At 32.4% G+C, this 26,144-nt stretch overlaps 4 protein-coding genes across 4 annotated transcripts; 1 reads left to right on the top strand and 3 right to left on the bottom strand.

Moving 5' to 3' along the window:
* Window positions 1-306: 306 nt before the first annotated feature.
* On the bottom strand, window positions 307-4,229 carry LOC100787922 (uncharacterized). The gene is made up of 3 exons (XM_006590620.2): window positions 3,733-4,229; window positions 3,437-3,652; window positions 307-654 (listed from the first exon to the last, which is right to left on the bottom strand). Exons 1-3 carry the CDS (start codon window positions 3,958-3,960, stop codon window positions 580-582), a joined length of 519 nt encoding a protein of 172 aa, XP_006590683.1. The 5' UTR covers window positions 3,961-4,229; the 3' UTR covers window positions 307-579.
* A 2,541-nt stretch (window positions 4,230-6,770) lies between these two features.
* LOC102664990 (uncharacterized) lies at window positions 6,771-9,015 on the bottom strand. The gene is made up of 3 exons (XM_006591479.3): window positions 8,618-9,015; window positions 7,553-7,894; window positions 6,771-7,369 (listed from the first exon to the last, which is right to left on the bottom strand). Exons 1-3 carry the CDS (start codon window positions 8,930-8,932, stop codon window positions 6,890-6,892), a joined length of 1,137 nt encoding a protein of 378 aa, XP_006591542.1. The 5' UTR covers window positions 8,933-9,015; the 3' UTR covers window positions 6,771-6,889.
* Window positions 9,016-13,538: 4,523 nt separating this feature from the next.
* Window positions 13,539-16,017, top strand: LOC102661358 (probable polyol transporter 6). The gene is made up of 2 exons (XM_006590619.4): window positions 13,539-13,638; window positions 14,624-16,017. Exons 1-2 carry the CDS (start codon window positions 13,539-13,541, stop codon window positions 16,015-16,017), a joined length of 1,494 nt encoding a protein of 497 aa, XP_006590682.1.
* A 3,083-nt stretch (window positions 16,018-19,100) lies between these two features.
* On the bottom strand, window positions 19,101-21,506 carry LOC102661233 (probable polyol transporter 3). Its single transcript, XM_006590618.4, has 2 exons — window positions 21,284-21,506; window positions 19,101-20,598 (listed from the first exon to the last, which is right to left on the bottom strand). Exons 1-2 carry the CDS (start codon window positions 21,381-21,383, stop codon window positions 19,208-19,210), a joined length of 1,491 nt encoding a protein of 496 aa, XP_006590681.1. The 5' UTR covers window positions 21,384-21,506; the 3' UTR covers window positions 19,101-19,207.
* Between the last annotated feature and the right edge of the window lie 4,638 nt (window positions 21,507-26,144).

Below are 26,144 nucleotides of genomic sequence, written 5' to 3'. Positions count from 1 at the left end.
ATAAAATTATAATCCAAACTAAAACATGAATTTAGGTTTAGATCAAATTCCAATAAAGTAACATGCATAGAGATATTCCATGTTACATATTTTTGTAACCCAATTCAGCAGATTCTAGTTTGATAGAATTTGTGTCCCCTCTTTCAACGTGGAATCACCTTTTTACTCGTAAGTGTAACGTTAATTAATAGAATCTTTTAATATTGTAAAATTCATGAAGGAGGAAGGTGTTTTTTATATGCTGGCTATGTTCCAAGAATGAAATGCACTACTTTATAGAAACATGAGAGTTTTATAATTTAGATGTTGTGGAATAAAGCTAAACAGAACATGCTCAATTGAATTTGTCTGTTCAAAAGTTCGTGTTTCGATTTACTACTCCTCACTTCGTGAAGACTACGAATTTTGACTGCAAAATTTGCAAGAACCACAGCCTATTAAAATACATCATTATCCCTGTGATGGAAACATGAAATCCGAGTATGAGTTCGTCCATTACTATCTCTTCACAATCTTCCGGTACCACTCGAGCATTTTTCAAGTACACCGCAGACGCTTGAATGCTCCACACACTAACCTTTAAGCACGCCTTGAGGTTGTTGCATCTTTTCCTTTCTCGGCTTGCTTAAGGCTCTTGCTGAATTCTCGGGCACTCTGAAAATGGTGCACAATGAAGACATCAGGCCAGAATATATGCATTGGTGTGATCACGTTTGAATTTTAAGACCGAGCTAAGGTTTCACATAAATAACTGAGGTAAGGAAGCATCAAGTAATTCACATAAAAATACCATCATACTTGTGCAAGCTACCCTACATTAAAATTACAATCCCCACTCTGTCTTCTACAAATGCTTCGTCTACCTTTGAGAGTCACATGATTAAATTAACTACCAATGGCAGAAAAATTGAAAGATATAAGCAAAAGGAAAGCCAATGAAGTAAATTGCAACACAAGAAGTCAATGTCAAAACCAGCAACATCCTTTTTAATTTTTTTTAAAGTACTCTAGTCTGTCTGCCTAATCACACACTATCATCATCTTAATGCAACAATCTCATGATAGCCAGCTAGTTTTTCTTCTTTTAATCATACATAATGGCAGAGACAAGGCTAACAAATCAATCACTTATCCACTTGAGGAAAAAAGGGGAAAGCTCTCAAATAAATAAGAACATTGCAACATGCATTTTCATCCAAATGTAAACAACAAATTCTGTAAATCAATGAGCATTTGTCATCACGCAAGAATTTTCTTCTAAGAAAAATAAAAATTGAGAATTTTTCTTTACATTTCATACTTAACAAAATAAAAATTATCTAAATAGTTCATTATTTTTATTTGATGTGGATTGTGGGATTGACATGGACCAATTGGTAATTGCTAAGGCAAGACAAGTATATTAGTCATCACATGTTTAATGGAAACTACTCAAACGAATGCCAGAGGAATTTATAATAACATTTTTTTTACAGATTATAGCCCCCTTCAAATTCAACAATTTTACTCATGGTTTTTCAAATTGAAGCAAATTGGGTTAGCCACATGTATATTAGTCATCACATGTTTAACGGAAACTGCTAAAACAAATGCAAGAGGGATCCATAAAAATGCAATAGAATATAGCCCCTTTCAATTTCAACAAGTTTGCTCATGGTTATTCAAATTGATGCAAATTGGTGTCCCTCTACATTAACGTGGAATTGTGCCAAACCATCTCAATGTCAGCAAAGATAATGGCAAGAAACAACAGAGATGCACCAGCCACTTTGTTGACATAGCACTAACCATGGTAATGCAGAGGTCGCTAAACACAGAGTCACAGATGGATCACATAGCAATGCCACCAAAGCATCCAACTCAATAAAGATTCCTCAGAAGAACTCATCCCAATTCTGGATATTCAACAAATTTTACAGGTGTATACTCCCATAAAATCTTAAAAGGAGAATGCAGAAGAATAATGCGTAAATATTATTACCATTTTCGTGAAGAAACAAAAAGTAATTAGCTCACAGTATTAAGAGAAATGTACATGCAGCTAATAGTGTAATTGCACTGCTTGACAAGTCATGCAAAACACAAGCTTTTATAGGAGACATTTTTCATGCTTTGGTGACATTTTGATGGTTGTGTTTTGTAATTCAATAAAGACTCCTCAAAAGGACTCATGCAATTCCAATTCATCATGAAGGATTCAAGAAATTCCACAAAATTTAAGGTACCAATTTTCCTATAAAATCTTTGAAGTGATGCACATGACTATTGTTGCAGTTTTTATGAAGAAACAAGAAGTAATTAGCTCAGAGTGTTATAAATACACACATGCAGCTAATTCATGTATTTTCACTGTGTGAACAGGACATGCAAAGGATGGGATTTTATATTAGACATATTTCATCATGTTGGTCGTATTTTGTCTTGTCTGTTATAGGGGACACCTTACCCTCCTCCACAAAGTTGTACTCTTGCTCTTTTCTCCCAAATAACCACAAGCACAGATGTCACACATACAAACCTTTTGAAGAGAAAAGAAAGAGAGAGGGGGAGGAGGAGTATTGTCAATTTGCTAAATGAAGGTCTAACCACACTGCTTAAAGATAACATAATAAATTATTGCACCAATATCATACAATAAAAATGTAAGCAGTGAAGAGAATTCTAAATACAAGCAAACAAGATTTCTTTCACCAGAACGATGTAATAACAGTGATAAAGAAAGTTGTCATTATCTTGTAACTTAAACCTTCTCCAAACTACACATACCATATTATGCAAATAGTAGTTCTATTTTGCACGAAATATTTTTGTACCAAAACGCACAAATTGAAAACTGACCAATCACAGTAAGCATGAGTGCATGACCATACATGAGCGACGGAAGGTAAAAGACGCTCCCTAATAGGTGGGTTCGTATGAATTTTGTTTCAAATAGTTCATCATCTTCCTCATGCAAAATAGATCATGTACAAAGTAACGAGATTTCCCACCCAGAAAAATGCTTTACATAATCCTCAGACCTTAATCAATTTACAAATAAAATAAACTATCCTCGCAATAATCCCATCTGCTACAAAGCTAACGAAAACAAACAGGTCATTCAGTTTGATCAACACCATAAACTTTGATTAGGCTCTAATGAATTAAACCTCTTCCACAAGTAAAAATTAAGTTATGCACCTCAGCTTCAGCAGAAGTTAAATGACAGTGTTTGTATAAAAAAAATAAAATTGAAGAGCATAAGTTGATTTAATCTTTCAACAGAAATTCAATTCATTTTCCCTTCTCATTTCATTCTCCTATAAATGAAAAGTTTATCAAACAGCATCTTAAATGAGATGAAATTCCAAATTTCGAATGCAATATATATGTTGAAAGACTGAACAAGATTTCCTCTCCCGTAAGAATAACCACGAGTAAGAAAAGAAGAACACACCGTGGATTGAAGAGGAGGTGGATCAAAATGAATGGAGCGAACAGACATCTTGGCGATCTCGGCGACGGCAGCGTCTCTGACCTCAGCGACATCGCTCGTCAAATCCTCATAGGCAGCCTCGAAGGCCTCTTGCCAGAACCGCGGCAACCTCACACTGCGACTGTTGGTGTACACATCCCACATGTGCCTCACAACCTTCTCCCTCTCCTCCATTTCCTGCGCAAAACACAACAAAATGACATTCCATCATATCAAAACGACATTGCTTTGCACAGCCAAGGCAAGAAGAAACTCACAAGAACATCTAGGTCGTCGTGGATGGGAGTGTCGATGTCGTTGGAAAGGGAATTGAGAGTGCCGGACCAGCGGAGCGAGACGGTACCGGTGAACATGGACCAGAACGCCAGAAGCAAGATGGCCGCTAACGCCCAGAATTTGTACCTGCCTTTTCCAAACAGACTCGAATCCAAGTTTTCCTTCTTTGTAACCGCGGTCGTCGTCGGAAGCCCGTCCTCATCCTTCATTTCGATCTAATTGATGATGGGTCGATTATTCCGGTAACGCGATGATGATGGTTTGGTTCACTGCGGCTTCAACTTCATCGGTTCAGGAATTGAGTCCGATCTGGTAATATAGCGAATCGGTGTTTTGTTTGTGTTTCTGATGAAAGGGAGAGGGAAAGGGACAGTGATATTACTCAGATACACTGCGATGCGATGCGATGCGATGCAATAATAATAATAATAGGAGGAAGAAGAAAATGACGGATTTGTGGTTTCCGTCTACGGTAGGGACAATGGTACGTCGTGTGGGCCACCACTTTTTAATACTTTTGATTTTCTTGACTTTCTTGGTCGCATGTGATGTGGGACAATGCTCACCGTCGATTTGACGCAATTACAAGCTGCGTTTTAAGGCCAATACTGCAATCTGTTCTCTCATGGAACCTGGAGGCAACCGACACTGGACGGCACCGTTTTAAATCATTATTTTTGGCAAAGGAGGCGCATATGGGGATTCTATTTTTTTAGATAACTCCCTTGATATTTTTTATTTTTTTTATGTTCAAATGATTTATTTATTTCTTATTTTTTAAAAGTTTAATTTGATTTTTTATTTTTAGAAAATTCATTTTTATCCTTTATTTTTTAAAATTGATTCAAAATGCTTATTCCGTCTATTTAAATATCAATGAAATAAAGATATTAACGACTAAAAATTATCATAAAATGTGGGTTTTTTTTTTCTTTTTCATCTTTCTCACTCTCTTCTTCTTCCTTCTCCTTCTTCCTTTGCAAATCCAAAACCCTAATAGTATTTCTTGTTCTTCTTAAATCTCAAAATTTTATGATCCACCACATGTCATCTATTGCAAATTCAAAATCATATTATTTTTCACGACGGTGGTGGTGATCACAACGTTATATGTTGAGACTTGTCGCCCCTAACGACACCGGCAGAGGAAGGAATAATCCCGTCAGGGACAATATCTCGAACCTATAATGAAGTGTGATCATCGCGCTCATTTACATTAGTTTTCGCAAGCTCACATTTGTGACTGTTCCACTGTCATTGAGGATACAAATCCTGTGCTAGTGATAGCACGTGTAGCTGACAACAATTATGAAGAAGTCGTAGCCACTATCAACTTCGAGGATGTAGGCATGGAACGTGTTGGCGCTTTCTTGTATTATAATGCTCGCCAACTTTGACTTCTTCTTAGACCCTTGAGTAGGCCATTGCAACTGACACCCCACCACGTGGAGGTATGGTACTAGTACTAGGAAGGAGTTAGAGTTTTGAGATTATGAATTTGAGGGAATATTTTGGTTCGCACAAATAGAAGATGAGGAAGGAAGGAAAACTAATACATACATTTTTAGCGGGTTTTAGTCGCCAATATTTATAATTATTAACGACATCAATTTTCCATGGATGAAAGGATTATTTTGAACCTATTTAAGAAGATAAAAAATTAAAATAAACTTTTTGAAAACTAAAGAATCAAATTAAATCAAATAAAATGATCAAATAGACCATTTGACTTTTCTGTATCTACTTCTTGAATTATGTTTGTAATGATAAAAAAAATTTAATACCTATTTTTTACGCAATATAATAATGACAATATAAAATAATTTTGTATAATTCTTTTTTTAGAAAATAATTAATAAAGTGAATAAAATAATTAATAAAATGATATATTATATATCATATCTGAATTGTTTTAAAAATATTTTTTTTTTCACAAAAGTTTTAAAAATAAGATAAGATAAAATAAAATGGAACTTGATTGTGTGTATTTTATTTCAGATTTCCCCCCTTCAATTTAACTTGAGATAAAATGAAATTTGAATAGTAGAGTAAATTGCACTTGCACTATTTGAGTATTTACACTTTATTCTATTAAAAAAATTTAATCATTTGTAAAAATTTATACAAATGGTTATGAAATTTTAGTACATATAAGTTACATATATATTTCTAAAATGAGATTTTTATTTTACTTTGTTTTCTGTTGTTAAAAGTTTTATATAATAAATAGTGAAAATAAATTTTTATTATTTTCTATTTTCATTTTGTTTTGTATAAAATTTAAAAAATATAAAATAAAGTGAAAATAAGAAATGAAAACAAAAAATATATTTTCAAATCAATATCAAACATATATAGACAATGTAATTATAATTTTATGGATTTAGACTCTATATTTTGTAAAATAATTGATTTTAGTTTTTGTACTTTATCATGGAACATTTTGATCCCTAAACCTTTAAAAATAAGTATTTTTAATCTCTTAAGCCATACACTGTTTCCTTAAAAAAAAATATACTATGGTTTTCTACATGACGTTTATCTTGAGGGACTAAACATAATTATTTTTAAAAGTTCAGGATCAAAATATTCGGTGGTGATAAATACAAGGCCTAAAAATCAAGAATTTTATAAGGTATAATAAATATATATATATATATATATATATATATAATTTTATTTCTAGATAAAATGTCATCTTTAATAATAATTAATAAGAAATAAATAAATAATGAAGGTTACACACATATATAAAAAAGGAGAGTATCCTAACTAAAAGCACACACACGCAATGTCTTGTGTATTTATGTATGTATAGCGCACTGCTAAAATATACATTTTTTCCTCTAATTATAAGTGCAATAAAATTGTGGAACAAAAAGTTGTTTGTTTTACAAAAATCACAAATGCTTTCAGTGTGCATGTTTTTAAATTACTACTCCAATCATCTGTTCAATCAACATTAGCTTCATGCTTGTCATTACATGATATAAATATTTTTTTCTTTTGGGGGGGACATGCGTGCGTATTCTGTTACAAAGTATATGATCTTTCCTAAGTCTGAGATAGAAAGCTTTCAACGCCCTAACCACATACATTAAAATCTACCAAGTTTGAGGGAGTAAATAGCAAGGCATTTTATGTCTTTTCTAAGTTTGAGGGAGGTAGAAAGCTTTCAGCATTCAAACCCCATATATTAAAATCTACCTCTTCGATCTTCCATCTCTCTTCCAATTCTTTTTTATGGTTAGCTGATTGTTCGCCATATCTGGAAACTGTAACTCGAGTCTTGCCACTGTGTGACACATTTATCCCATCTACATACTTATAATCCTCAATTACTGATTCTAAACTTGTTTGCCAAAAAATGTCATTGTCATCTTTGGTTCTCATTGAGTGTAATCTACAGTCTTCAAATTGAACCAAGAGACCAGATCTTTGGCTAAAGTAGCCCCATATTGTATGGTGTATAATCTCAAAGTTTGGGCCACTTTGGGCATCACGAATTGCTGGACTTGTTTCCAATTTCAAGATGAAGCACTCTTCATCATTGATTATTTTCTCTCCTATGCATGCAGCGTCCAAAAATAAGTTAGCCGTTGCCCTCGGATCCAATCCCTAATGAACAAATAATTTAATTACATTTAGAACTCAAGATTCATGATCTCCATAAAAAATAATAATTTCGAGATATAATTTTTAAAATCAATTTTTTTTACAACTATCAAATTTTCACGTCAAGGTCAACCGAAAGTTACTTTTGTGATCCACTTGAGTTAATAAAACATGCTATTAATATACCTGAAGGAAACGACGTAAAGGTCTAGGGGCACCTCTTTGAACGGGGGTTTGTTGGTTAGAGGAATGGCGCCACGAGACCTTGCCATTGCTGCCGCAACAAACCTTACAACCGGACAGAACGACCTCTAGACACCACAAATCGGGGTCTTTTTGCCACAAAACGAACCCTCCCATCTCTTCGGAGGTTTTCTTCACCTCAATGCTTTGACCAGTGTGGTAAAAATCTGATGCACTAATCTTGATCTGCCCTGTCACACACATACTATCCACCGCATTCAATGCTGGCTGTCCTCCCGTTGCTGCTATATATTGTTGCACTATATACTTTGCCGTTGATGCTTCCTGCAACCCAATCAATCAATCAATACTTACAAATCAAATTAAGAACAAATGTGCATTAAGTATATATGTATTTATCCAATATTTATTTTTTTAAGCAAGTAAAACAGGTAGGAGACGAGCTAAACTTGTTCATAAGTTAGCTAGAACATCAAGGTTATTTACTAGCAATCATGCTTTTGATCAAATTCATGATTGTATCTATGTTCCTCTTTTGAATGAAATGAAATAATTTTATTATTCTTCTAATAAAAATCAATCAATTTAGTGAGGTAATAATAATTCCGTCAAGACAATAAGATTCATATAAGGAATTGACGTTGTTAATGTATGTTTCTTTTGTATACATGCATCAGTACTTGAGAATGAAAATTCTAAGTTCTAATCACATTTAAATAATAAAGTTAATAATTATGTTAAACATCACAATCATACACTTTTTTATATTGTAAAAATGTTTACATTAACATGACATGCATGTTTAACTGTTAAAATTACTTAAAGGAATGCAACAATTTTTCCTAGGAAGAAATTATCACATGATTCAAATCATTATCTGTGCATAGCTTTGGCTAATTTTCCCTATAATGTAATCGGTTTTTTTAACTTATTAGAGAAAAGTTAATAAAATTGAGTTATGTGTTCATTGAAGTTTGATCGGGTTGCTCTTAACTCAGTAACTATTTCTATTTCTCCTAGGATAGAAAAAAAGGTATATGTTCTTACAATGGAACAATCTCTGACGGGACGATGGACGGAATGGCCTAATTGAACCTGAAGAGGTATAAGAGGGCATCCAACGAGGTAAAGCAGAAAGCGAAGCTCGTTTAAGCGCGATGCAACTGTGGGGGTTGCCAATTTGTCCTCTGTTTGTGCCTTCATCCACGTTAACATGTTTTGCCACCGCAATGCCACGTTGTTCCCCATGGTTGAGAACATTTCTTCCGGTATGGGTATTTCAAGAACGGTCTCCAATCCATCTTCTTTATTGATGTTCGGACAAAGCCTCCTCAGGGATGATTTTGCAGCTGGTTGTTTCATCAGTGTGTGTGTGTGTTTTGGTCTCTGTCTATGTTTTATTTTCTGGGTGTTAGAGAGAGAGAGAGAGAGACAGGGTACGAGGAACAAGTTGATTGAGAAGATCAGGTAAGACGAGTAAGGGAAGAGTGAAAAAGGAAAAGGGTCAGAGTCAAAGGCTATACATATTAATTTGTATATCTTGTTCCACCTGTGGAGGGGAAACAATGGTACGTGTTTATTTGCCTAAGGCTCTCCTTGCTTGTAGCTGTTGTGTGGGCACAAAGTGTGGTTCATTTTTGTCATTCAAGTTTCTATTTAAAGATTTAATCCATATTTTTTTGCAAATATAATTGTTTCTATTTATTGAGCTTGCATCCAACTTTGTTTTTTTTTTTGACAGGAAGCTTACATCTAATAACTAAAATTACTCCTATATTGAACATTAACAACCAGCATTAAATAATAACTGCAATAGTAGTTATTACACACGAGTTTTATATTTGTTGTTCGCAGGGAAAAAGCTTAACTAGTACAATTAAAATATCCTGAAGTATCGTAGTTACCAAAAAAAAAATTAACATTTGTTAGATTAAAAAAATATCGGTGAAGTGAATGGTACGTACTATATATCTCATGCATAATTGCGTATCGTTTGATTCTGAGAACCGTGAAGTTTAGGAATTTGGTTGACTGTTTTCATGGGAAACTAGGTGTCATAAGTTTCAGAGGTACAAATGGGGACTCGTTAATCGTTATTAACCAACACGAGATATATTCTTTAAATTCTTCGTATGATTTTATAATAAAAAATTTAATTACAGTAATTTATAGAAATAATAAATTTATGATTTTTATTCTGATAAGAAAATGTGATGTAATTACTTTTTATTTAAAAAAATTCTCAAAAGAAATTGTTGTTGAAATTTTCAAATTCAAATTCAAATTCAATTAATTAATGTTAATGATTTAAACTAATTGATGTAATTATTTTTCATGATTTAATGTAATTAATGTATTATTATTAATATTTAATACATATGATTCGTAACCGAATCAAATCCTTACAAAATATTACATTACAACGCGTGTCACATGAATTAATCTCTATATAATCAGCACGTGTACTCTGAATCGTAAGAGTTGCTCTCTCTGATCACCACTTACCACTTAGATACATACATTATTTACAAATTTTTATGTTATTAGATTAGATTGCAATCCAGGTTTATCTCATTATTTATTCTTCATCAATTTTTGTTTATATATTTCATTTTTCTTATTCAATGGAACTATTTTTTCTATTATTTCATCTGATCACTAATTTGAATTGTTTTTCCTTTCTCATTTTCATAATTTTTCTTACCTATTTGTATTTTTTTTCATTTCATTTGAATTGTTGCTCATTTTATTTTATTTTAGTTGCTTAAACGACTTTGCTTCCATTTACTTTCTTATTATATTTTTCAGTACTTAATTTTTCATTCCATTTGTATTTTTTACCATTTCGTTATTATTAACTCGTTGTCAAGTTCACCAATTTGTCTCAAGTAGTAAAATATTTAAAAGTCTAAATGTCAAATTTACATTATTTTATTTGTAGTTAGATTGATGTAAACCTAATTTACAAGCAATAGTTAAGGAATTTAAAATAAAAATTAAAGAAAGATAAATATTTAAATTAAAAGATAATAAAGGTAAAAAAAATAGAAGATAAAATATATAAGAAATTTCAATGTAAAAGATAAAAAAAATAAAAGATAACAAAGTCACTCTATTTCTAGCAATAAATTGTTTAGATACCCTTTCCACTTATTTAGAAATTACCATTTCCTATTATATAATCCCTAAAACTAATGCATGGATGATCAAGCCACACAATAACAATAAAACACATGAAAGAAACAATACAAATTGACATTGTATTAAATACATAATAAGAAAATATTACATTATAAGGGATTTGACTACTAAGCTCCCAACAACGAGAGTTTAGTCTCTTATTGTCATGAGATACTTTACAATTTAAAGGCTAATGTGGACAGAAGAAGAGTGATGGATAGAGGAGGAGAAGAGGATCGATAATGGAGAGCTTCCCTTATTTGAGATACTCAGACTTAATATGTATTCATTAGAGAGCTCTAAGTTTCGGTGTGTCAGGGTGGGTTGTAGGTGTGTAGGGATTGTTATCTGGGTGTGTATTTCTTCTTTGTTTCCTAATCCTTTTATAGACTTAAGGTATTTTAATTTTCATGCGACCTTGCGCTTAATTAACGCGGGTTTTCATGCTAAGCGCGCCTTTGGGTTTTTTTGTGGGTCTTATTTGCGCTAAGTGAGGAGACGCACTCAGTCTGCCTTGCGCGCTAAGCGAGCTGTTCCAATCTTTAATTTTTTCTTCGAGGCTTTTTCTTCAACTTTTTGCAACAATTTTCTTTCAAAGCACTTGAAATCTTCTTCTTTTAACTTCTAATAAAAACTACAAAGATATTAATTTATTTATTATTTCATTAAAAGCAACGGTAAAGTAAAGAAGTTGCAATAATTTTTTGTCAAGATTAACTATCAAATTAACTAAAATTTCGTATTAGTTACTCATTTGAATAATTTTTTATATCCTTATTTGTATGACATTTTTTCACTCATTTGAATAATTTTTTTGCTAATACTTTTTTGCCCATTTATCATTTTTCCTACCTATGTTCTCACACAGCATTTACAGTAACATGGCTTTTTGTTACCTATTATGTATGTGATTATCATTTAAATGGAACTTTTTTATATTAGTTATGCTTGGAGAAACTAACTAAAAAATTAACTTAAAATATGTAAAACTAGTTGAAAGTTGTTAAGTTAATTTATTAAATCTTAAGTATTTGATAAAATTATTAATTAAAGTAGCTGAAAACTGTAAAATGATATAAATGAATATATTTATATGATACTTTCATATAAATTCTAATTTTATTTCATGGATAAAAATATATTTGAGATGTTATAATTTTAGTTTTCAATTAATTTTAAACTCTTGTATATGAATAAGTTTTTTCATTTCATATTTAATTCCAGTTACTATATTTTTTTATATTAAGTATTCTACTATTATCTTATACTTTATATTAAAATATTTTTAATCAAGTTTGAAAAAAACTAAAAAAATACACTTGAGTAAACATTACACTTTTATTATGTTAATAAATATAATAATTAAAATAAATAATCTAATATAAAATTATTTAAAAATTATTGAAAAATAAAATAAATCTCACATTTATCAGGATCAATTTCATGAAGTATAATATTAAAATAATAAATTAAATATTACAAATAATATAATGATTAAATTAAATAGTGCAATATAAAAAAAATATGAAAATCAACAGCATAATGGTTAAAATAAAAAATTGGGTTTTATTTATGCAGATAATAAGAACATTTAATAAATATTTAAAGGATAAAAATAAAATAAAATATAAAAAATTATAATCCAGAAACTAACGTTTTAAAAAAATATTATTTTAAATATTTCAAAAAATGTTAAAAAATACCAAAATAAACATATATATTAAATAATCAAACAAACTTTTTAACTAATAAAAAATTATAAATTAATTGAAATAACTTGATCAACATAACCTCTGCATACATATATATATTTGATTGAAGTTATATATGCATTTAATTAATTTTCTTTATGAATTTTTTATAAATATAATTTATATTCTATATAAAAGGTTAATTGTTAGTTCATACATACTCTGAAAAAGTTAAACTAGTACGTGTTAATTTAAGTGCCAATGAATTTGAGTTTCTTTAAGTATTATTGCATTCAAATATTATAAATTAATGAAAAAAATCTTATGAGAACAATTAATGTTATTCTTTGCTTGTCTAGCTAGTAGAAAGGATAAAGGAGGGTATAGGAAAAAGAGTAACAGTGTGAGGTTTCATGAAATGAACTGTTTTTTTTTTTTGTGAGAAAAGAAAAGTTGTTGAATATTATTTGTAACGTTGGATAAAATATTAATTCTACTTTAAAAATGAATTTCTCATAATTTAATAATTTATTTATAAAATAAATTCACAGGGCTTTATAGACATTTTTGATCGTGTAGACTTTTCTTCATACGAGTTTTTTGGCCCTATAACGTTTTTAATCAATTGGCTCAGAGTAGATCAAGGCTAAGTGAAGTGAAGAGCCCTTTAGTTCCTAGTGATTAGCATATGACGCGGAGGCTAAATTACTTGGGATCAGACCGAAGGATAAGCATGTCAGCAGGCGTACGTACGTACGTTGCGTTGACAGTGAATCCTAATCCTAAATAACTAACTAATCATATCATCACCAACTTACGAACAATACGGAATTCAACCCCCAAACTTGGTCATTCAACTCAACATCACATCGCATGCATACTGACACGCCAAAAATAGAGAGTATCCATGACATACATGCATGAGCTGCATCCAGCCTCTGTGTATTAATTTCTTTCCTTCTGCGGCAAAAGCCTCTCTCCAGAGTATTACTTCTTATATATTAAGAAGCAAGAGAACAACAGTTTATATATTATTCGTTAATTATATATCTAAAGGAAGGTAACACTAAAGAGGAAAAGAAGGTCATCCATATATCATGGAGATCGAGCGGGGTAACAATAATGAGCACAAAGGTTCAAGATATGCCGTTGCATGTGCGGTAGTCACTTCCATGATATCCATTATATTTGGTTATGGTACGTATATATATTCAATTCCTTCTAGACTTTCTTAATTTTGTGTTCTATATGTTTTTCCAAATTCACTCCTTTTCTTATCTATGCAACTCGATCATCGTATTGTACATATATATGTTTCCCCGAAGGAGAACGTTTATTTTTATCATTTTCATAAATTAATTTTAGCATATTTTTGCAGGGGCAATAACAAGCTAAAGGCTGCCATATATTGTTTATATCAGACTATCAGTGATCATCATTTAACATTTTTTAGCATATACCGTACTACTTTCGTGTTTATTTATAAAATCTATTTTTTTTTAACTTTTCAATCCATATTATTTGATGTAATAATTATTTTTAGACTAATAATATTCCTAATGAAATAAGAGAAATATTATATTGATAATAATAGTATTTTTTTTGGATAAATATATAAATTTATTGTTATTAATTACATTAATTATTTTTTATTAATATTAATCAATTAGGTGATTAGGTCTTATAAATAAGAATACTATTTAATAACTTTAATAGCTGCAAAAGAATTAACATACCCCCGTTGGTCTCCATTATAAACAAAGAAAAAACATCACATTTATTATATTAATTAATTTTATTAAATTGTGTCATTTTTAATTATAAAACAAATAGTTTTTTTTTAAAATTATCTTTATTAAAATTTGATATCAAACATAATTTTTTTAATGAAGGATATTTTAGAGAAATTTTTATTAAATAAGATATAAGTAAGTGAAATTTATTAATATTTGAGAAAAAAATAAGAAACTTTACTTCTAATCAAGACAAAGAAAGTAGATATTAAATGACTTAATTAGTGACACATAAATACCCTTTCATTTTTAAACATCTCACCAATATTTTTTATTTTTCTTTATTTCTCACTTTCTATCACAACATAAATCTTTATATTTTTCTCTCTCTCCTTACGTGCTTAATTGCATTTGAGGTGTTGATTTATCTTTTTCCAAATGATTGTCAGATACTGGTGTTATGAGTGGGGCCCTGATATTCATAAAGGAGGAGCTAGGAATCAGCGACACCCAACAAGAAGTTCTAGCTGGCATCTTAAACATTTGTGCATTGTTTGGTTCTTTAGTTGCAGGAAGAACCGCTGATTACATTGGTCGACGCTACACAATCACCCTAGCCTCTATTCTTTTCATGGTTGGTTCAGTTCTCATGGGATATGGTCCAAACTACGCAATTTTAATGACTGGAAGGTGTGTTGCGGGTATTGGTGTCGGTTTTGCTCTTTTGATAGCACCAGTTTATGCCGCAGAAATCTCCTCTACTAAATCCCGAGGCTTTGTAACCTCCCTACCCGAGCTTTGTATTGGCATTGGAATTTTACTTGGTTACATAGTAAACTACTTGTTTGGGAAACTAATTTTGAGGCTTGGATGGAGATTGATGCTTGGTATTGCAGCAGTTCCTTCACTTGCTTTGGCTTTGGGCATTCTGGCAATGCCAGAGTCTCCAAGGTGGTTGGTGATGCAAGGCCATTTGGGAAAAGCCAAGAAAGTTCTATTACAAGTTTCAGACACAGAAGAAGAAGCTGAGCTTCGGTTGAAGGATATAAAGAGTGCTGCCGGCATTGACGAGAATTGCACTGAGGAAATAGTTAAACTTCCTCAAAAGGACAATGGTGAAGCGGTTTGGAAAGAGTTGATTTTCAGGCCCTCTTATTCTGTTCGGTGGATGCTGATTGCTGCTGTGGGGATTCACTTTTTTGAGCATGCAACTGGAATTGAAGCTGTTATGTTATACAGTCATAGAATCTTTAAGAAAGCAGGTGTTACCAGCAAGGACAAGCTCTTGCTCACAACCATTGGAGTAGGCCTTACAAAAGTCATTTGCTTGATAATAGCCACTTTTTTTATTGACAAAGTTGGGAGAAGACCCCTCTTGCTTGTAAGCGTTGGAGGAATGGTTTGTAGCCTTGGGGTGTTAGGATTCAGCTTGACCATGGTGGATACATCCCACGAGGAACTCTTGTGGGCATTAATTCTTAGCATTGTGGCCACTTATATCTATGTTGCGTTTTTCAATCTTGGGCTTGGACCTATCACGTGGGTCTATAGCTCTGAGATTTTCCCTTTGAAGTTGAGGGCACAAGGAGCAAGTATAGGAGTTGCAGTCAACAGACTCACCAATGCTGCTATTTCCATGAGTTTTATATCAATCTATAATGCAATTACCATAGGCGGGGCTTTTTTCATGTTTGCTGGTATATCTGTTATTGCTTGGGCGTTCTTCTACTTTTTCATGCCAGAAACCAAAGGCGTGGCCTTGGAAGAGATGGAGATGCTTTTCAGCAAAAACAAGGGAAATAATGTAACTACTACAGAAATCGACCTGAGGCAGATTCTCTAGTGTGTGTTTTCTGAACTCTTTTTTTTATCCGTTAATGTTAGTTGATAGTATTTATAAGTGAAAAAAATTGAACCCACAAACATTTCCTTCATTTCTCCCTTCTTTTAAAGTTTGAGGTCTTGAAAAGTAGAATTCTTTTTAAAACGTAATCTGAAAACTTTATTTTCATAATTATATTTGAAAGACTATAACAAATTCACCATGTACATGTGAATCTTTTAAGTTTGTTCCTTCCAACTTCTCAGAATTTAATCAGGTTACTGTCCTTTCTGCAAGTTCCCAACGGACGACCACCCATAAATAGTTAATAGCAGCAACAATGTTTGGAAACCCACTAGATCGGCCTAATGTTGGAGAGTTTGAATAGTAGAAATAAAAATCTTAGGTTTTAATTTCATTACAATTATTATAAAAGAAAGCAACAATGTTTGTAAATATTCTAGATCAATCTGTCCTTGTCTCCTTGGCCAAGGGAAATGCGTTGTCAAAGCAATAGTTTGCATGTTCCTACTTCCTAGTTAGCCGTGACTATGAGCAACAATTGTTTCGATCTAATTACATCAAGAATCTACGGTCAAGTTCCTATATAACAACAAAAACAACAAAAAGATGGGCTGTACTTCATTGTTTAATTACAAAAAAAAACTTTGTTTCTCCACTAATATGTTTTTTCAAAAGACAAATTTGTTTGCGGGACAATGTCAAATGATAGTGTACGAATTTGAATCTCAATTCACCATAATATTATGAAAAACTAACTCTTATTGTGTTAGACGACTCAATATTTTTTTTACGGCCGGATTAGAGATTACATATGCTTTTAATCTTTTAATTAGAAACTAAAAAATTAATTCTGCTTGTGATGATTAGTTATTATTAACTTGAGATAATTTTACACATGATGATAGTTGAATACATATTGTTCTACTAAATAGATTATTTTACACCATTATATCAATCTAAATTGGGTTGATAGTTCAATAACTTTTGATGAATATCATTTTTTAATGAATATTCTAAGAGGTGGTAGTATATATTAATGAATAAAATAGGGAGTGAAAAAGAATGAAATGGGATATTATATGGATAATCACAAATTTTCCTTTAAACTTAAAAGTAGTTATATTCAAATATTTAATTTAGTTATATATAATTATTTTGTCCAAAAATATATGAATACCAATATAGCTGATCCAATGATCAGGCTACTATATTTAAAATGTTAAGAATGAAGTGATACCAATAAAAAAAATATTTACTACTAGTATTTATATTGATCAAAAGTCTAACATATAATCTTTTCATTTAAATTAAAAAAAGTTTCTCTCAAAAAATTTGCTTTGGGTCCGATATATGTGTTAGTAAGCTTTTTCATATAAATCTAAAAATGTAAATGCTCTTCACCTCCGGTCATCATTAATTATAGTAAAGGGGTATTTTACAAAAAGGTTAGTAACGCATATATACTCTTTAATATTAATACTTTTTCTATACTATTCACTATTAGTTATTTTTAAAAAAAAATTACAAATGATGAGTACAATTAATTAAATAAATATTTTTAATCAATTTAAAAAAACGATTGTTAACTCGTTGGCAAGTGTATCAAATTGTCACAGTAGTAAAGTACTTGGAAGTTCGAGTGTCGAATCCACAAGACTTTATTTATACTTAGGCTAATGCAAACCCAATTTACAAGTCAGAGATAATAAATTTAAAATAAAAAATAGATAAAGATGGAAGATAAGAAAAGATAAAATTAGAAGATAAAGGAAAAGATGAAAGAATTAAAGATAAAACTAAAAGATAAAGAAAAAGGTAAAAGATTAGAAAAGTGAAAGATAAGAAAGATAAAAGATTTAAATAAATAAAAGATAAATTTAAGATAAGATAGTGTGGGAACTGACTTGCCTTGTCTGTCTAGCATGTATGAGTTTATGATTTTTCTTTACTAATTTGAGAAGAGGAGGGGTGAAAGAAAGGGAGTGAATGAAACACCTAGGAGAGGGGGTTCTGTCGTGGTGTGTTTGTGTCTTCTCCCTTGGACTGACTCTCTATTTATAGCTGTTGAAGTGGGCTTTGGGCCTTCGTAGGCGCGCTCAGCGCGACACCCGCTCGCTCAGCGCATGTAGATCGCGCGCTTAGCATGCATGTTGCAGGCTTAGCGCGTGCTTCTGTTGGATCGCGGGCTTAGCGCGTGTTACAGGCTTAACGCGTTCTATTTCAGTTATGCACGCTTAACGCCTGTTGCGCACTCAGTGCACATGACAACTCTCGAGCTTAACGCCTCGCTTAATGCATGTGCTTCCTGGCCCGCTTAGCACGTGATGCGCACGCTAAGCGCACGTATTGGGTGGGCCTACTCTACATTTTCTTCTTTTCTTCAAATTTTTTTGTTTTTATGCTTGTTACACCTCCAGTTTTTCCAAAATTCAACAAAACATCAATTCTTTAATATTTAAGCGCAAATAACTATTAAATAATTATTTTTAAAGATAATTTTGCTTGATTTTCTACTATCAAAATACAATTATTTAGCAGTTATCAACGATTTACACAATACATTCTTTTATTTGTTTTTATAAAATTGATCTTTATTATTATCTTTTGGTCTCAAATACGTATCACTTCATTGTTAACATTTTCCTTTTTATTTTATAAGTATCTCAAAATCATAATTATAAACATATTGTTGAATTAAAATTTATGGGGGTGCTTGTGGTGATTGAACTAGTAAAATATTTTTATTTTTATTTTTCACGTAGTTCATATAAATTTAATCACTGCACTCCATTTCTCTTTTTTCTTTATCCAGTAATAGCAATAGCACGTTTGCACAAAATTCCTTGTGTGTTGCGTCATGAGCAACTAGCATTGATTTAACTCCCTAATCAGCAAACTGTTTCATTTTGCTCCGAACTGTATGTAATCAGCAACTTGTCTTTTAGAAGTTGACTTGCCAGGCTCAGTTAATATACTCGTTGTTTTACTTTTTCTAGCAACTTGCTTGTAGTGTGGATAAAGTTGTAGGCTTGTAGCATGTTGGTGCAAAATAGGTTTAAATATTATCCTTTAAAAAAAGGTTTAAATATTATGATATTATATTGATATTAATATTAATATTAATTTAATACAAAGTACACAATACAAACAACCATACAAAGTATACTGTATCTCAACTACAACACACTTACGCGTTCTGCCTCTGATCAGTTTCTGCAGCTACATTCCTACTATAATTTTTGCTGAAAACCATCTCCATCCCTTCCAAGGCCACCCCCTTGGTTTCAGGCAGGAAAAAATAGAAGAACAACCAAGCTAATATAGATATAGCAGCAAACATGAAAAAAGTCCCACCTATAGTTATTGTTTTATAGATTGAAATGAAACTCATGGAAACAGCAGCATTCATGACTCTGTTGACAGCAACTCCAATACTTGCTCCTTGTGCTCTCAACTTAGAAGGGAAAATCTCTGAGCTATACACCCATGTGACAGGTCCAAGTCCAATATTAAAAGAAGCAACAAATGAGTAAGTAGCCACTATGCTAAGGGTCAAGGCCCATGAGAGCTTTTCCTGTGAAGTATGCACCATGGTCAAGCTGAATCCTAACACTGCAAGGCTACAAACCATTCCTCCGGTGCTTGTAAGCAAGAGGCGTCTTCTCCCAAATCTGTCAAGCAAAAATGAGGCTATTATCAAGAAAAAGATTTTTGTGAGGCCTACTCCAATGGTTGTGAGCAAGAGCTTGTCCTTTGTGGTGACTCCAGCTTTCTTAAAGATTCTTGGACTATATAGCATAACAGCTTCAATTCCAGTTGCATGCTCAAAAAAGTGAATCCCAACAGCTGCAATCAACATCCACCGAACAGAATTAGAGGGTCTCACTATTAACTCTTTCCAAACCCCTTCACCATGGTTCTTCTGTGGGAGCTTAACCATTTCCTCAGGGCAATTCTCGTCAATCCCAGCAGCAATCTTTATATCCTTGAACCGAAGATCAGCTTCTTGTTCAGTATTTGAAACTTTCAACAAAACTTTCTTGGCTTTTCCTAAATGGCCTTGCATCACCAACCACCTTGGAGATTCTGGCATTGCCAGAATGCCAAAAGCCAAAGCAAGTGAAGGAACTGCTGCAATACCAAGCATCAATCTCCACCCAAGCTTCAAAGTCAATTTCCCTAAGAAGTAGTTCGCTACGTAACCAAGTAAAATTCCAATACCAATACAAAGCTCGGGTAGGGAAGCTAGAAAGCCTCGTGATTTAGCTGAGGAGATTTCAGCAGAATAAACTGGTGCTATCAAAAGAGCAAAACCCACGCCAATACCAGCAACACACCTTCCCAACATTAGAATTGCGTAGTTTGGACCATATCCCATGAGAATTGAACCACCCATGAAAAGGACAGAGGCTAGGGCGATTGTGTAGCGTCGACCAATGTAATCAGAGGTTCTTCCTGCAGCTAAAGATCCTACCAAGGCACAAAGGTTTAAGATTCCTGCAAGAACTTCTTGTTGGGTGTCGCTGATTCCGAGCTCCTCCTTTATGAATATCATGGCTCCACTCATAACACCGGTATCTGAAATCATGTATACATGTATAAAAAATTTAGCTAGACATGCATTCACCTAGCTAAAATATTACATAATTTAAGAAGAATATTACCAAGTGATGTTAAGCCACCGATTGAGAAAATGAAAAAAATTATTATACAAGAATTCCATCCTTAAAATTCTCGTTAATTAGTGTCTCCCATGAGCTAATTATTACACCATGCATCCATCATTCCTACAATAATTGTCCCTTATTATTTCAACAATAATGATAATTATATTCATATTACTTTTAATCTCTATGAATAGGTGATCATCCTTTAAATAAGATTTTAGATTTAAATTTTTTGAATTAAAAAAATATAATTAAGTGAAAAAGACTTTATTAAATTTGGTTAAGCCTACAGATTTTTTTCTTCTGAAATTCCAATAGAAATTAGTTATCAATGATCTATACTTATTTCACTTTTAGAAAATTGTCTCCATATTACTATTCACTGTAAATAATTATCCAAAATATATATGGAATTCCTCTACCAATAAATTAATAACGGTTTCCATAATATATATACCGTAATTTCTAATATAATAAATGGACCATATATATCTTGTTTTTTTTTTTTTTGCAGAGAGAACAAAATAGTAGAAATTGAATAATATAAAGAGAGCAACAAGGCGAGGTAAAGAGTAAGATGGAATTGAATATTTTACCATATCCAAATATGATGGATATCATGGAAGCGACTACAGCACATGCACAAGCATATTTATTGAACTGATCTTTTTCGCCACCTATCTCCATGCTAGGCATGCGCTCTTTGAAGGTTTTTTCTTCCTTTCTGGATACCTTTTTCTAAACGAGTAATGATATACACTCTTTCACTCGCTTCTTAAACTGGAATACGAGTCTGAGCGATAGCTAAACCACAATGATGTGCTTAATTCCTGGCCTGTTTATATAGTAGCCGAAGTGGCTCCGCTTTTTATTTGGGTGAACAGTGAAAGTTTGGTCTGGTGGGTCTCACCACTCCGGACAGGTATATAGAGACCAAGAGATACTTGATACCTTGTGTAGAAATTACTAATTGGATAACATATTATAGTATTATACCACTCCTTTTTATATTTATATATTTTTTTTTAAATAATTTATACAGTATCATCATGTAAATTGAAATGGAGGGTAAGATTATAATCTTTTATAATAACTTTTGAAAAGTCACAATTAGGATATGTTATGGAATTATAGCAAGCTTTGGCCAAACATAACCCTACTCGATAGCTGACTCTACGACGGGATCATCCTCCTAATGCTGAGTTGTTGACTATATATACTCAGTTATTTTTATGGATGCTGATTCTCAAATTAGTAGCCACTTGACACAATCAATTCCTAAAATCACTTGACTCTTTTGGGTACGGTTGTCTAGTAAATGAGTAGTAATGCGCATTGGAATTCTGTCAAAGTCTGTCGACATAAATCCCTGTACCATAATGTTTATAGTCATAGGTTTCCAGTTGTGTTTGGTTTTGCATTTCACAAGCAGTGTAAATTAACGGCAGTTTCACACAGGGAACCTTTTATGAAAAGTAGTGTTCCTCGAGGATTGTCCAAAAAAGTGTTCCACATTTCTCTTATGTATTGGCAGAGTCTTAATTTAGTCACGACACTAATTTAGTGAGTGACGTTAGGGTTAATTGGTGAAATTTTAGTCGTATGTCTACTAGTTATTTGTTTTTTAGAATGTATTGTGATTGGTGTTGGTGGTAAACTAACTGAGTCTTGTAAGATTGACTCTCCGGGTTGTCTAGCTCTAAATATAACAAATTTATCTTTCAACAAATTATACTCTATTTGATCTCAAATATATAAAAAAATATTACACACTAAATAAGAAAGTTAGTTAATTATATTTAATTATATCAATTTTAATTAAAAGGTAATTTTTTTCAATTTATTCTTCATTAGAACTTGATATCAAAGATAAGAAATAGTCATTGAAACTAACATCTCAATTAAATAGATAATATTTTAAAAATAATAACATTAAATAAAGTAAAATTAATTAAAAAAAATTATATTTAGGACCAAGAAAAAAATATTTTTCCCCTTATATTTGAGACTTGAGGAAGTATAAGCTTAAATTAACTCGTTAGGCCAGTCATCATGTTTATTGTTTGTAAATTTTCAAGATAAATAAATGTATGATTTTAACAATAATTTATACTAATAATAAAGAGAATAAAAATTACCTTTGAATCACACGGTTATTGTTAAAAGTAACTCCTCAAGATAATTATTTATATCGATCTCTTAATCATGTTATTATTTATAATTAAAAACCAAAAAAAAAAATATAGATAGACAAGGCACTGGCACAGAGTGCTTGTTTCAAATAATAATACTAATAACTATAATTAATAAATATTTATCTATGTTATCTAAATAGACAGTTTGTTAGACCTAAAAACTTTTTATATGACATAGATTTTAATAAAAGTTTTGACATGTTTTATTTTCTAAAATTTAATGTAGGTTAATTCATAGACTCAACTAAATGCCCTTCTCTTACTAATTTAAAATAAATGAAATATGCGTACTTGCACCGCTGAGTTTTTCTTGAATTATATATAATATTATTCTTACACTATAACTCTCATTTATGTTTGAAAATATTATATATACTCATATCATCTCATATGTTACACTAACACCCCTACAAGTGACTGTAATGATTAAAATATAACATAGAGTGTTTGTATAATTACATAAAATCTTAAAAGTGATTAATATAATTTGCTCTATTTGATTTGTTTACCGATCAACAACCGTGAAATACTCTAATTAACAACTAGACATAAACATGTAAAACATAAGAACAAAAAAACATGTAAAACATTTTTATTGCGTTTTTTTTTTTAAATTGTCATTTACTAAAGTAGAAAAATATAAAAATTAGCATTATTTTCATTAGTATCATCTTTTTTTAATCAAAAATTAAACTACTAATATAGACAATAAAAATGTACACAAATAATATAAATATTACGTTAATATTTATTATTATGAGAGATCCATGATGATATAACTGATATAGTGTATCTTTATCTTGTAAATCACTTTTTAGAATTAGGTTAGAGTCAAGTCTAAATTATTAATTAATTACTAAATCTTTGGGAAAGAGAATGTTTTCTTTGGTCACTTCCTAAATAACATATATAATATATATTGCATAGTGTGACTTACAATTTAGAAGAACCTGCCTCGGTACTTACGATATTCCACCATAAACAGATGAACCTTTGGATAATGTTTCCATTGGTCAACGAGGCAACACATATTGGTAGGCTCAGCAAAAGAGACCTCACATATTATTGGAGCTAAAATAATTATTATTATTTGAAAGTTAATTTCGCATATGCACTAGGTGACCGAATGTTTGTCCAGATCCGATGACGCATATTTACGCAAGAAACACAAGCTCATAGGGAGAACCTTCCTTGCGAACATGAGTTTGTTTTAATTCCACTTATTAAAATTATCGTGTTTTACATGTGAAATTAATGGAATATATATAAATATCATCTGTAGTAGCCAATAGAGACGATTTTAGTAAAAACACGGTAATTAATAATAAAAAATTGACATTTTAATTTTTTTGATAACGAAGGCTCTAACTGGTGAAGGCTCGATCTACATGAATTAATTATAGTGCTCATGGGGATCGCATGTGATGTATCATCGAAAGGGATGAAGAAAGAAAAACGTTGGCCACGATGTATATATGCGTCTGCCTATTCAACTAATTGAATTGATTTTGGTCTTCCATCTTTTATCATGGCTGATAGCAATACAGGACAAACCCATAGCTGGGCCAAGAGAAAGAAACCCACTTACCTCCGGGACTTCGTGTAGCAAGCCTCCAGCAGCTGACGAATATTCCCTCAGCAGTTGGTTATGACCAACACTGCTGATAAGGTGTTAAAAGTGGGTAATTTAAAAAATCCAACCCAATGGATCCCAACCATCAAAACGTGGAACATCTAGCTTCATGAGGCTAGCTGGATGAAGGTGAAGGTAGGGACGAGGGCAGAGGGGATTTCGGAGCCAATGGCACCGTGGATAGAGCAGCCAACATTTGAGGATGGAGTTGATTTTGCTACCTTATCCTGGGAACAATTCCATCAGCGAGTTTGAAGTGCTTGTTTGCCAGGAACACTCTTCAATACCTCAGACACATTGTGTCAGCTTCAGGCGTGGCCCCATACCTTGCCAAGATTAGTGCCATGAGGGAGTGGCCATCTTGGACATCCACCATCGAGCTTTGTGGTTTTCTCGGTTTGACGGGATTCTATCGTCGTTTCATATGTGGCTATGCTTTGATTGTGGCACTATTAAATTTACTTTTAAGGAAAAATCAATCCTCTTAGTCCATGGAGGCCCAACAAGCTTTCGACAAGCTTAAACAGGCTATGAGGGAAGCTCCAATACTGGCTTCCCCTGATTTTGATTTTCCTTTTACTCTTAAATCCGACACATCCGGCTCAACCATGGAAGCAGTTCTCCTCCAGCGGTCACACCCCATCGCGTTCTATAGCAAACTCTTTTGTCCTCGACTACAATGGGGTTCCACATATGTCATGAATTGCATGTTATCACATCTGCGGTACATAAATGGAGACACTACCTCTTGGGTCATCCCTTTGTCATCATCACTGACCACAAAAGCTTGAAAGAGCTTATGTCACAGGTCATCCAAATACCTGAGCAACAAACTTATTTATCTAAGTTGTTGGGCTATGATTACTCGATCCAATACTGGCCAGGTTCTGGCAATGTCACGACCGACGCATTATCCCACATACCATACCTTGGTGGTCAATGTTGGTCTTTATCTCTTCCGAATTTTGTTTTCATAGACCAATTATGTCACTCACTCCAAGACAATGTTGAGTCCAGAGATTTATCACATAATGTCCAACACCAGCCCGACACATACTCGAGCTTCACAATTACAAATGACCTCATCTTCTTTCAAGGGAAGGTTTGACTTCCCTCAAGCAACTCTTTCACTTCCTTATTGTTGGAGGAATTCCATTCCACCCCTTAGGACAACCATGTGGGAATTGCAAAAACCCTGCAACAACTCCAACAAAATTTCTTCTGGATTGACATGAGGGATGATGTCTACCACTATGTATTCCAATGCCTTATCTGTCAACAGACGAAATACGAGACCAGGAAACCAGCTGGTCTCTTTCAACCTCTTGCAATTCCCTCCACTATTTGGGAGGACCTTTCCCTCAATTTTATCATTAGCCTTCCCTAATCCCATAGTTTCAACACCATTTTGGTGGTAGTTGTTAGAACAAATGAAAGTTTGAAAAAAAAGAAAGGAAAAAAAAAAGAAAAAAAAGCTTCAAGTCCCACATCGCTCATGATAAACACTTGAATAGTGTTTCACTCTCTATATATAGAGAACTCATTTCTTCTTTTTTCCTTACCCCAGTTGAGAAGCATTTCCTCAACTTTTCTTTCTCCCTCCCATATTTCAGCCGATGCATTGTCGGC

This window comes from Glycine max, chromosome 11, assembly GCF_000004515.6.
Source record: "Glycine max cultivar Williams 82 chromosome 11, Glycine_max_v4.0, whole genome shotgun sequence".
In the NCBI taxonomy this organism is placed as follows: domain Eukaryota; kingdom Viridiplantae; phylum Streptophyta; class Magnoliopsida; order Fabales; family Fabaceae; genus Glycine; species Glycine max.
Note: the sequence above shows the minus strand (reverse complement) of the source record. Positions and strands in the feature narration are given on the sequence as shown.